Source organism: Mytilus galloprovincialis, chromosome 12 (assembly GCF_965363235.1).
Source record: "Mytilus galloprovincialis chromosome 12, xbMytGall1.hap1.1, whole genome shotgun sequence".
Taxonomy (NCBI): domain Eukaryota; kingdom Metazoa; phylum Mollusca; class Bivalvia; order Mytilida; family Mytilidae; genus Mytilus; species Mytilus galloprovincialis.
Genome location: NC_134849.1, coordinates 31,700,790 through 31,714,467, shown reverse-complemented (window position 1 = coordinate 31,714,467; position 13,678 = coordinate 31,700,790). Strand labels below are relative to the sequence as shown.

At 30.6% G+C, this 13,678-nt stretch overlaps 1 protein-coding gene across 1 annotated transcript; it reads left to right on the top strand.

Annotated features, from left to right (window-relative positions):
* Positions 1-1,647: 1,647 nt before the first annotated feature.
* Positions 1,648-12,638, top strand: LOC143055500 (uncharacterized). Its single transcript, XM_076228648.1, has 6 exons — positions 1,648-1,766; positions 3,984-4,178; positions 6,300-6,397; positions 10,141-10,243; positions 10,645-10,773; positions 12,144-12,638. Exons 1-6 carry the CDS (start codon positions 1,700-1,702, stop codon positions 12,341-12,343), a joined length of 792 nt encoding a protein of 263 aa, XP_076084763.1. The 5' UTR covers positions 1,648-1,699; the 3' UTR covers positions 12,344-12,638.
* Positions 12,639-13,678: the final 1,040 nt, after the last annotated feature.

Genomic DNA, 13,678 nt, shown 5'->3' with positions numbered 1-13,678 from the left:
AATCTTGGCCAATATATTACGTTGGAGACACTTTACAAACTTTTTAGAAGTTGAACGAAGTCATTCTATAAAAAAATACCACTAAGAAAAGAAATATTTGGGGTGTTTATTCTTTATTTTTTTGTAAATGCTAAAGAAATTAACCAAACAACATACGAAAACCTTGAATCCTTTTAGTTAAATATACAAAAGAGCAAAAAACTGAGAAGTATTGAGATAGATTTTTCGGTTAAAATCAACACAAGCTAAAGACAATCCATACAAATGAAAAAATTAATAGACCTTAGAAAAACAGTTTAATGTTAAGAATAAATTTAAAAAAAACTACTTTCAATAATAAACCACTACCTTCAATAATGAACCACTATTTTCAATAATAAAGCCCTGCATTCAATAATGCACCTTTTATAATGAACTGAATCGTGGGATGTCAAATTTTGTGAATTTCGTGTGTAATGTTACTGATCAGCGAAGTACACATAATTTTAACTTTAAACAATTTGAAGAAAATTGTCCAAACATATTTTTTAGATTTATGTGTTGACCTCCCGATTGATGTCAACGTGTTCAGTTGTCAGAGAAGACAACATCATTTCGTCATTGTTCTTTGGATTAACGTTTAATGAAACTTTAAGACGCGTTTCAAATAGGCGAAGCTTTAAACACTACGATTGGCTCTTACTGATATATATGTCTCAATGATTGTTGTAAGGCTTTGTATGAAACATTTCTTTACAAATAAATAAATATATAGCTGATTTATTTCTCTTGGGCGACAGACAAAAACAGCTGATATCAATGGTATAACATCTACTTGCCAACCTTAAGTAAAGATGATGAGACAAGACATAAGTCAACAATCGAAAGCTATCATTCTTCCTTTTTTGTCATGTGATCCACGAGCACCTTTCTTAGAACCAACGGTTCGAATACCGCTGATTGAAAAAATCAAAAAAAATCAACATTGTTGGGTTAAGTGTAAGAAACATTATGCATTTATAATTTATAGTACAAGTCTTCGCACTTTATAACAACATAGAAAACTAAATTCAGTAGTATTTAATATAAATAATGTACCCATTGAAAGGGCTAGGATTATATATATTTAGTAATGTATGTAAGTGCAAGTGCAAGTGGAAGTTTTACAGAGGCTAAAGAAGATCTATATCAAAGGGAATTGAAAGCTTTATTGAAATGTTTTAAAAGTTTTAACTTATATAAACCTTAAATTAACACACTTTCAGATATGAATGATCATACTACGAAACCTGTGTTGTTATATGGGAGTAAAATATGAGGGGGGGCTTCATTGATAAATAAACGAAATAAAAATAAACATAATGTTTTTACACTATGCTTGAACATGATATCCTTTCTACTATGGAATGCATTTATGTTTGTGTCATTCTGCGTTGCGTGATTTTGTGAGATATGGTAATAATCAAAGGGTATAACAAGATTTATATCAATGTAATACAATGCAATTAAAACTGTGTATGTTTCAGGAGTTTTAGTTAATGAAATATGTAACATACAAGGAAAACCACTAAAAAGATTTCAACTTCCTTGATGTGTTATCTTTTTGTAAACACGAAATCATAAACAATAGACTTTAAAAAGATTTTAATAACCTGTTTGTCATGTATGTAAAAGATTGACTTCCTTGTTTCGTTTTTGTAAGTTTGAGAAGGCAAAGACAATGAATAAAGACATGCTGCTGTGGATTATCCTTCCGGCTTTTGTATACTATATACAATCTGTAAATGGTAAGTAACGACTTTTTTACTATCAATTCAATACGATATTGTCAAAAATTTTCTCAATATCTACAATTGTTTATGCTGTTTATGATATCGATTACATAATGAAAGCAGCTTTTTTCAAGTTATTTTCTTGAATTATGTAACATAAATGCCCTCTAGAATAAAGCTATTCGGAAAGGTTTGACTATAATTTACGACACAGATGCTTTATGTTTTAACATTATGAAATGATTCTTCATCTGTTAATTCTTGTATTACTGTACGAAGGATAGACATGATTATGTTGTACGCATTTTTATCTAAATTATTTTTGAATATTTATAAAACGTTAATTATAAATAAATGTCACTATATACTAGTACTCGGAAATATTTATTTCCGATTTTAAATAAATGTACACATGATAAGTATTTATCATAAATATCAACATAACGAATATTTATTATTTCTATGTATATGTTATCACATATATTCTTATTAAATCGAACGGTTATTTCTATTCCTTTGATCATTTTTTTTTTGGCCACTAGACTACATGTACATCCTGATGCATTTTTGTATTGCTACATCACAGCTAAGCCGAGCTGGGACATGAAAGGCTGTACATATAAACAGCTGCATTACATTCAAAATTTAACAACAAACCATATTTTATGATAACATATATAGGTATCTACCAAAGAAATATATAACTAGTAATGCACATGTTTTTGTATTTATATATTTAAAATGCTACTTGTAATTAGTTCATTGTGTATTACAAAAAAAGTACGCTACATGTATTAGTTCATAATTTTCGTAGCGTCGGTGTTTTAAACGCTTACTGAAAAAGAAATATAATTTGTAAAAAGCATCGAAAATGGCATACGTCATATAAATACACATAACATTGGCCAAATAAATATATCAGTTACAAAGATAAGGGAAATCATTCCTAATTCCTAAAAATAAGATGATTTTAATAAGCTTATACAAATCTTGTTCAAAGCCGATGACTATTAACATATAAAACATGCTTCCCAGACTGGTGTGCAATAATTCACATAACGCTTGTTTTATATTGATACCTGAATTTGTGTATTCTAAACTTAATATTTCATTTTGTTGTCATTATGCTTAATTGCTACCGATCCGTCGTAAATTTAATATCTTTTGACAAATACCAATAATTATAGAATATAAACAGAATATGTGTCATCCAGACGACAACCTGGTCAAAGTGTAGAAATCAGCCAAAGGGCATCGAGGTGTCTTCAACACAGAGCTAAAGTACCACAGACGAAAGTGTACATGCTCAAAATGCCTTTAAATATGCCTATATATGTGTCTAAAACATTGAAAACAACACGTTTAACAATTTCTTGCATCCGAAGCGCTTTTCTGGATTTACCTTCATTAGGAACGCTCAAAGCCAAACATTTGAAATCCGAAGATGTATAAGTACCGAAACCGTTGAAGAGCTATATATCAAAAATACATAAAATAAATAGCCAAATTCATCGAAAGCCAACTTTGCCTGAGGGAGTTGAAACCTTAGTTTCTTAATAATTTCAAAATTTATAAACGGACAATTTTAGAACAGTTCGTTAGATCATGTAAGTACCGAAGTACTGAATAATACTGAAAAACATGAATGCTCCTTCTCCAATCTATTTGTTATTGTATTTCTATAAACAGCTTGAATGTATGTGCTTGTATAACACCAAAGCCTGTAATTCAGTGTTTGTCGTTTGTTGATGTGCTACATTTTTTTTCCGTTAAAAAAAATTGTACACGAGGAAGGCCGTTATTTTATTAACATGCATAATGGCTGTGGAGTTAATTATCAGATAGAGAGCGAATTGAGGTGAACAAAACAGTAAGGAAAGAGACCAACTTTTATGATAATAAAATTTTAAAAATTTGATAAGAGCGTTAGCATGGATTACGTTTTAGGTATTAATCAGTATTTCAAGTGTTAATGAGAGCTGAATTTTGATATCAAAATGACATATTTCGTCTATGCTGTCAGTGTGACCCACATTTGTCAAGAAAGTATCAAGATAATGCTGATTCATCTCTTTGAATCTGTATTTGTGTGACTTTCCATGCATCGCCTTATTTAAGCTGAGTTGAGCTGGAATACGCATGTACTAAGTATGCTCAGTTATCAAGGGACATGCAGTCTCCCCTCACATTCTCAATCCATATCAGCATACAGAATTGTTTTGTTTATTTAAGCATATAGCTTTCAATCTGATCAAGCATATCACACAGAAAACAAAACCTGGAAAGCTGCTTCTGCAATATGTGGCGAAAATGGATTATTAGAGTTTGACAAAAATGTGTTGCAGAATATTGCCGTGCTACAAAATAAAGAATTCTGGATACGAATGGCTATTTACCGTATAGCTACACCATGGATTGAAAGTATGGGTAAGTAAATTTATCAATTTGAATGAAGGATAAAATTATCATGTAAATTTCTTTAAAGTAATGTAGACAATTGTAACACGCAAAATATTAAACAAATGAAGTGCAGTTTTTCTACTTCATTTAATAACTTACTATTAAAATTTATCGAAAGATTTAAAAGAAACTCTAAAAAGCTAAGCTAATACTTCCAATAATTCCGGAAATTAAGAAATAATTTATTGGGACTTGAATGTATGATGTTTTTCTAGGGGTTGACTTTATGATAAATATTTTACCACAAATGATAGCATATTGCATTGAAAATTATTAAAAATTATTAATTAAATTCATTAATATGGCTAACTTAAACGTACCATATTTTGTGCAGGTTGCTGTGCTTATTTATAACAACCTATGACATGGGGAGCGAATAACTATGGCCAATACAAAATGCGACGATGTCGATCAGCAAACACGAAATATATTTGCAATTCACCGCGGGTGTGTACTCAACGTGTTTAAAAGAAGTCGTGTAGAATCACATAATGATAATAAAACAGAATGTTCATTTTTCTATATGTTTGCATGTATCCAAATAGCATTCACTTTTACAATAAACGCTGGAGAAGGGAATTAACATTTATGTCTTAAGAACACAAACTAGTGTAACTGCTAAACTATCTTAAATAATATATAAACTTGTATGACTTTATTTAGACAAAAATGGATGTTATACATCATAATGATGAAATATTGTTTTGCCATCTATATTATGTATATGTATTGAAACTAAGTGCAGTCTCTGAAATAATGACATTTTGACGTCTACCGCAAAACAAAACAAATTTTTAAACATGTACATGATGTAGTAAAGAACTTGGTCGTTTTTATTTAGTACCTTTGTTAACCGTGTTAATGTTTTGATTTATTTGCAATGCAATGTGCAACTTTCTGATAACTTAAATTTAATCCATTGTTCAATAATCATACAAACAAAGATATACTCGGAAACAAAAAAAAAAGATTATATCTTTTAGTACATGAATATAAACAGATGAGAAATTCTGTAATGTAAGTAACAGGGTGTCGATCAGAACTATTGTTTAAAATGTTTAGGCATGTTAAAATATAATTTTGGTATAACACCACTATTTCATAGCCATTGATTTTTATGTAACTGTGAATTTTTTTTTTATGTGTACTAATATTCGTGGATTAAGGAAATTTTAAAATTTCGTGAATATCTGATTTCGTGTTTCATTAAGGTCTGATGTAAACATATAAAACAAAAATCTGTACAATATTGGAGATTTAAAATCGTTTTTCACCTGTAAATACAAAATAAACGAAAATTTGTATACTATGAATAAATACTACGGACAACACAGTAATTACTACAACTTCAAGCATTCATAGTTATGTTTAATTTAAAATTTAAATAGAACAATAGTTATTGTCAAAACCTTATTCTGACATGTGCTGAACATATCAATATACCTGTAATTTCATATAAGAGCGCCGTTGATCCATTAAGTTCAAAAGAACAAAAATTATAATATGAGCAAGAGAAATATTGTCTTATCCTAATCCTAATACAGAAATTTTGTACTATTCAAAAGAAATTTTGGCCATGGTTCTACGTCCTCAAGTCTAATAAGATAACAAGATACACCTTATATTTTACATATTGTTACAGCTATGAATAGGAATTACTATGTTTACAATATGTGCTACTTTCTTGTTTAGTCTTTCTGACCGGACTAAATAAGAAGTTATATACCTAGGAACTCATGGACTATATCTTGCGAACCATATCTTAGCAAACCTCTTACATCATGTACATTTTCTTAATAAATTATTGAAAAACGATTTACACTTCTTCCATCTCCAATGAAACAGCTTTCATACAAATGATTGCGCCACCCTATGTAATTGAAAGTTGAAGACGCGAAAATCGAAAATCTCCGGACAATTGTACTTTTATTTATCTTCACTTCTACATTGCCCCTAACCAAAGTTGTATCCTTTTCATATTTTTGATTTGTCAAACCATCGCATTATTTGCTACAAATCCCATACATGAATGTTGCATGCTGTTAACGATTAATTATTACAGTGTAATAGTAAATGTGTTTCTTACAGGTTGTTATTCAGTACCAGACGGACAGGAAATTACGACACGTCCATCAATTGTATTATGCCAAAAAAAATGTGCATCATATCAGTTCTTTGGTTACAGTGTGAGTATTACATTTCTTGAAGTGTGAATTTTCGGGCTACTAATAAATAATATTTTTATATGATTCAATACCATTTTACAGAGAACAACAAAATATACTTTACAAACCCTTACGGAATGAAGTACGTCCTATCTGAAAACAAAAGAAACAAATACAGACAAACACATCAAAATCAAATGGCTAATGCAGGTATTCCTTTCAACCTTTATATGTAGTCTCATCATACAACAATGTATGGTGAACGGGAGGATTGATTTTTTCTTGTATTGTCGGTTTTATTTCCGCAACACAAAACAGTACAGAACCCAAAACCTAGAAAACACAAAGGATAGCAGAACACGAAAACTACCAAAAACTGGGTGCAATTTCTGGTGCTGCTCTTCTAAGTAAGAACCAGATGATAGGTTGACGTCTTATTTGATAAATATCACTGTTTGGTCAAAAAGATATGCAGTTACGTTTCAGAAGTAAAACCGATTGAATTATGCTCTTTTAGTTATTTTCTACGTTCAAATTTTGAATAGTTTCGAGGTTTTTTTTTTGCATTGCACAAAATCAAGTCTTGCAGTATTGTGTTGGTTTTTTTTACATTTGGTCTCTTCCATGAATGACGTATGACAATCAATATTTAAATATTATCATTTGTTTAGTCATGTACTCAGCTTTGTGTCTTTTGCTTTCATGTTAGTTGTTTTTGTTAATCGTTCCGATCGTAACTGAATGTAACATTTTATTTTCTTATTTCGTGCTGTAAACCCACTGTCAGAGTTAATAATCTAGACCATTCTCTTTCTTAGTTGAATTGTGTCAATTTCTTGTATATTATTGACTATCACAGCGACACCGTAGTATGGTTTTTGTTCATTGTTAAAGGCACGGTTGTCCATAATTCCTTTCCTCCACTTGATTTGAACTCCGATTGATACCTTTATTTTGATGCCATAATGTAGAAAATGGTTTATTAAACCTGTTTTTTAGCTAGCTAAACATCCCATCTGTGTCACAGTCGGATAAAGTTCTAGTTTAATGAAAGTGATGTGTGTCTGTCATTTAATAGCCTATCAAGTTATTGGAATTGCATGTTGTTGAATGTTCATGTTCGTGGTTTTCTGTATCCACAATTTATTTTTTGACATTTGTGTCCTACGAATAATAATGAATCTACTGTGTATGCAATATTTACTTATGATTCTGAGTTGTATATGATGAATTGAAGTTATTCATGTCTTTATCTTTAAATTGTTTATGGATTGTGGTCCAATTAACATTTCCCGATATACCACATCACCTTATTCTAATTTATTTTTGTCTCTATTAGATGTTTAATATCCGTTGTAATAAAGGCAACAGTAGTATACCGCTGTTCAAACTCATAAATCCATGGACAAAAAACAAAATCGGGATAACAAACTAAAACTGAGGGAAACGCATTAAATATAAGAGGAGAACAACGACACAACACTGCAATGTAACACACACAGAAACGGACCAAGCATCAGACAAAATCCCACGAGAAAAACAAATATAACATCAAAACCAAATACATGAATTTGGGATAGACAAGTACCGTGACACGTCTTATCGCAATGTGTATTTACACTCAAAATTAAGAGAAAACAAACGACGCAACGTTAAAATGTAACACATACAGAAACGAACTATAATATAACAATGGCCATATTCCTGACTTGGTACAGGACATTTTTAAAGAAATAAATGGCGGTTTGAACCTGGTTTTGTGGCATGCCAAACCTCCCCTTTTATAGCCATGTGAAATATAACATTAAAAGGACAACTCAACACCACAGGACTACAATATAAATAAATTGGAGAATACAATTGACAAAGAAACACACGAACAACAGCCAACAAAAGGCAACAAGTTTTAATACGTCAAAAGTGCATTTTATCCACACAAGATCCACCAGTGACGCCCAGATACAAAAGTTTGAAAGCCGAAACAAGCACAAAGTCGAACAGCATCGAGGACCAAAAGATCAAAAAAGTTGTGCCATAAACGGCCAGGGTTTTCTGTTAGTTACCAGAACATCCTTATTATTTAGAATAATTTATACTTTTGCAAACAGTTTATAAAATTACTAAACAAAAGCTGTACATGATAGAACTAAAATATATTACATAACCAGACATTTGCAACACAAAATGTAGACACATCCGAACAAGCCCAAACCCCAACGCCAAGTGACGTCATATTTGAAATTGTAAAAAATGACAAAAAAATGATGACGTCATTTGAATTTGTAAAACAGATCATCAAAAAATGAAAAATGACGTCATTTGAATGAATGAGATAGAATTAGGATTGATTTAAGATTATATTTGAACTAAATACTGATATTGCATTTAATAACAATGCACATTTTAATATTTATTATTAGCAAACTAAGGTAGCAATTAACTATATTATAAAGCTATGTTCGGTTTGTTTTGAATCTAACTTCAAACGTAAAATATCGTACTGATTACGTTGAACAAAATGAAATCTAATAAATGAATGCGGTGATTAATATTATTTACCATAACACATAAATATAATAAAAAAGACATCAACACATTTGACAATATCCGATGAGAATTACAAATATAACATTAAACATTTAAACTAAATACATGAATTTGGGATAGACAAGTACCGTAACACGTCTTATAGTAATGCGAATTCACACTCAGCAAAACAGTCACAATCGGGAATAAGTCACGTTTGGTAATTAAAAGATTAGACGACATAATGACAAACAACAATCTACCATGTGGTAAAAATGTCCTTGGCTACTTTGGTCAAAGATACATCGTATGGATCCACCAATTCGTGATGGTGTCCATAAAATTTACGGAGTGTCAATTTTAATCTGTCCTCCTCATAACTTTGTTGGAGCAGTTTCTGCGTAAGGAGCACCCTCCTGTATATGAAGTCCGTATAGTGTGAACAAGCACGATAATAACGTATCAATTGCGATATGTAAACACCATACGAAGGGGCAGAGGGTATGTTACTGCTGAAAAATGGGAAATTGATAATTGGGAAGTTGAAATCGTCCCGTTTATCATAGATTTTCGTGTGAAGTCGTCCAACTACGTCAATATTGAGGAAAAGATCAAGGTATGAAGCAGTCCTTCTATTATCAGTAGTATCCTTAATTTCAAGTTCACTGGGATATATGAGATGTAGGTATTGGCTGAAATATGGGTTATTCAATGATAGAACATCATCAATATATCGGAAGGTAAAATTAAAGAATTTCGCAAGGTGCTTTTTCTTTTTGTCTTTTAGAAGGTTCTGAATGAATTCTGCTTCATACGAGTACAAAAACAAATCAGCCAGCAGGGGTGCACAATTAGTACCCATTTGAATACCGACTGTTTGTTGAAATATAAATCCTCCAAACTCAACAAATATATTGTCGATCAAAAAGTACAGCATTTTGATAATATCATCTTCAGTATATTTTCTGGAAGATTCAGTGTGATTCTTCACAAAATATGAATTATTGTAACCCAAAAAAAGAAATTTGTATCTACTATACCTACATGTCATAGATTCAAAAAAGTATTGCAACATTAGACGCTTTTTAACTTTTCGTAAAGATTTTGTCACATTTTTGTAATTTGTCAGAATTTTAATTTCATTCTTCAGTCTTAAAACTGATTTTGTTTTAACTGGGAGAAAGGGGGTTTGGCCTATATGTTAACATGGTTAAATATGATATGTGATATAATTGCAGGAGTCAACAGGATACTGTTTTTGTCAAGAAAGTAAAAGTAGTTCCCGTAGTATAAGTAATTGCATAGACAACATTGATTCAAAATATTATTTCGTTTATAAAGGTAGGTAAAAAATTATGATTTGATCACACGCACTTTTTTAAGAACAAAATAATAATAGTATTACATGTACGTGTTAATAATTAAAAATATGAAGTCACTTAACTTTATTTGCGTTCAAAAAAAAGAAATAAAAGCTAAGTTTCTGAAAACAATTTTACTTATTCGCGGTTTGAAATCTTTAATCAATATCTCACTTTAAAGAAATTTTTCTCAATACATCCATTTTATTTGTTGAATTGTTTAACTTTCGTGAATGTTTTCCTTCATTTTTTCGTATGCTTTCCATTATCATTTTTTTTTTTAAGTTTTACATTTATTTTATCTGTGAATGTCTTATTTTAATTGTTAAAGTGCCCAAGTATTTTTGATGTGAATTTTTGTTTCAATTTCATCACATTTAGTATTCACTGGACAAGTTTCTGACAATGGCGATGGGAATTGTACGACTTTAAAATGTACGACAGGAAGCAATGGATTGAAATCAGCTAATTGTAATGATGCAACAGATAATGGAAGGATAAGTATATGTCGTAAGTGTATCTTTAAGATGCATAATTTAATTTTTGCAATCACTATATATTATTAGCACAAACGATTTGTACCTACCTTAAATAATACCTACAACGTCCGGGATAGAACATCAGCACGAACCTACACCTAAACGACATGTTTCATAAACTTAGAATTTGCGAAGGCCAAGAAGGATAACTGCCATTACGGTAAAAGCGATGTCTACATGTGCGTTGATAATTTATTAAATACATCATGTTAAATGGTTTGAAATCAGCTGATTGTAATGATAAAACAGATACTTCAAGGATCAGTAGATGTAGTAAATATCCCTGTTTATGTGCATAATTCAATTTTTGCAATCACTATATATCATGTGCACAAGAATTGTCAGTGTGTCTTCAAAAAACACCTACAACCGGAACCAATGGGAGACAATAATGGCACGAAATTACACCAGATGTTATGTACTTAAATCTCCTCTTTTATTTAAATGAAAAACTGCATATAGAATGCAGTAAGTTTGAGTCTTTAATGTTATTATGTAATTTTCTATTTCTATTATCTTGGCAGTTTCACAAATATAATTGTGAACGGTTTGATATCAATTCGCCTTATTGGGGTACATCTGTTTTACACTATTTGTTCTTAAAAATAACCTTCATTTATTTTTTAAACTAGAAGTTCTTTGTTAATTCAAGTATCATTGCCATTGTGCTTAGTTTCTTTTGTTACCTGTACCAAGTCAGGAATATTGAAGTTGTAATCTATTCGTTTGATGTGTTTCAGCTTTTGATTTTGCCACTTGATTAGGGACGTTCCTTTCTAAATTTTCCTCGGAGTTCAGTATTTTAGTGATTTTTACTTTCTATTCTGACATCGGACTTGGAACTCTTTTAAACAGAGTTTTACTGTATAAAATTGAGAATGGAAATGTGTATTTTTGTGTATTTCTTTAGTCAACATTGGATAGATGTATAGGGGGAGGATTGAGGTCTCACAAAATATGTTTAACCTCGCCACATTTTTATTCGCCTGTCCCAATTCGGGAGTTTCTGGCCTTTGTTAGTCTTGTATGTTGTTATAATTTTAGTTCATGTATATGTTTAGGAGTTATGTATGACGTCCATTTTCATTGAAAATTGGTGCACATAAATATTTTGAGGACAGACTTCTAGTGTCGAATTATCTCGCTGTGTTGAAGACCCATTGGTGTCTTTCGGCTCTTTTCTGCTTTTTGGTCGGGTTGTTGCCTCCTTGACATATTCCTAATTTCCAACCTTTAATTTTATCATGGAAGCAGCCTGAACAAACAACATTTTCATCAATTTCAACCTAATGATTACAAAATTTTTAAATATTTTTCAATATGTTTATCATCTCTTTAAAGATAATGGACTCGCAGTTGGATGGAGTATACCGTATTCAGCAAGCAAGCACTTTTGTCTTGAAAGATTTCAGCTTTTACTTCCACCTGACTATTGCCAAACAAACAGATTAGAAGGAATTCGTTCTTGGACAAACGTTTTTCGAGCTGAAACCGAAGCTAAACTGATAGAAGATAAATCAATAAATAATATGAAATTGTAATATTTTTTAGGATTTTTCACCATACAGATCTTTAACTGTTTTGGTTTAATACACCCTTATCATGCAAATATTCGGCTGTGAGAGTTCCTAATGAAGGTTAATCTAGAAAAGCGCTTCGGACGCATTACATTATCTACGTGTAGGTTTCATTTTTAACGGCACTTATTTCTTTATCAGATCTAAGATCTAAGATAAAGAGGCATCTTTCTGAAGTTAAAGGCAATCTTAGACGTAATTATGTACATTGATAAGTTTTCAGTCTTTCTACATGATCATCATGAATACATGTTGTAATCACACTAAAAGAATGTGTCGATTAAGGAAAATGTGTTCGAATTAATACAATAACTATATGACAATTATGAGGCACCATCATAGCAAATGGTGTATGTTTTATTCATGTTTTAGTCATTTAAATTGAATGGAAGGCATTCAATTTGTCTTTTTTTAATGTTTAACAAAAAAACATCAAATGAAATAAACAAGTTCATCGTCTTTTACTGTTCCTATTCAGTAACCTTTTTGCTATTGTAATAGCTATTGTCTGACCTGTTTTCAAAATTGTCAATACAATTTTTCCGTTAAAATTGTACAATAGGTATTGCGAGAGCTTACCAATATGTTGTCAGTCAACCCTTGAATAATAATTTAAATCACATACTACCTACCAAGCTACTATGCCATGAATTGTATCATCAACTTAAATTACCATATCACATACAAGTATATCTAGTTCATTCATATATTCAATTTGTTTTATTACTTTTGTAAAAAAAAGTCATACAAAAAATAAGATGGGCGTTGTATGTATTGAGAAACAATTTTTTATCAGTAGTTAACAATATATTGATTTGATTAAAACTACATGTTTAATATTCCGAAAATTATTTAAATTTGCACGACATGAGTTATTGCAGTACTTTGTGTCATGCACGCTAAGTATTTAATGACATAGAAGCATAATCATTATTAAATCAAACATTTGCAAAGCCTAGGCAAAAATGGAAAATAAAATTGTTTCATTCTAAAACATTTCTAAATGCTTTTTAGAAATCCTTTTATAATACATTGTATTTGACTTCAATTAGGCAGAGGAAATTTTGATTGAAAGCTGTAAACAATCTTCACAAAAAGTACAGTTCATGGAAATCCTCAAATATATATCATGGTAATGGTCTTATAATCAATCTAACCACGTCATTTTATGGCTTAAAATTTATTTTGTAGAAAGATGTGAAAAGATAAAAACAATTTGTATAGACACTACATATCAATACATTTGCTCTTCAATGACAACACATTATATAAATATAGATTATATCACTGTATATTGTG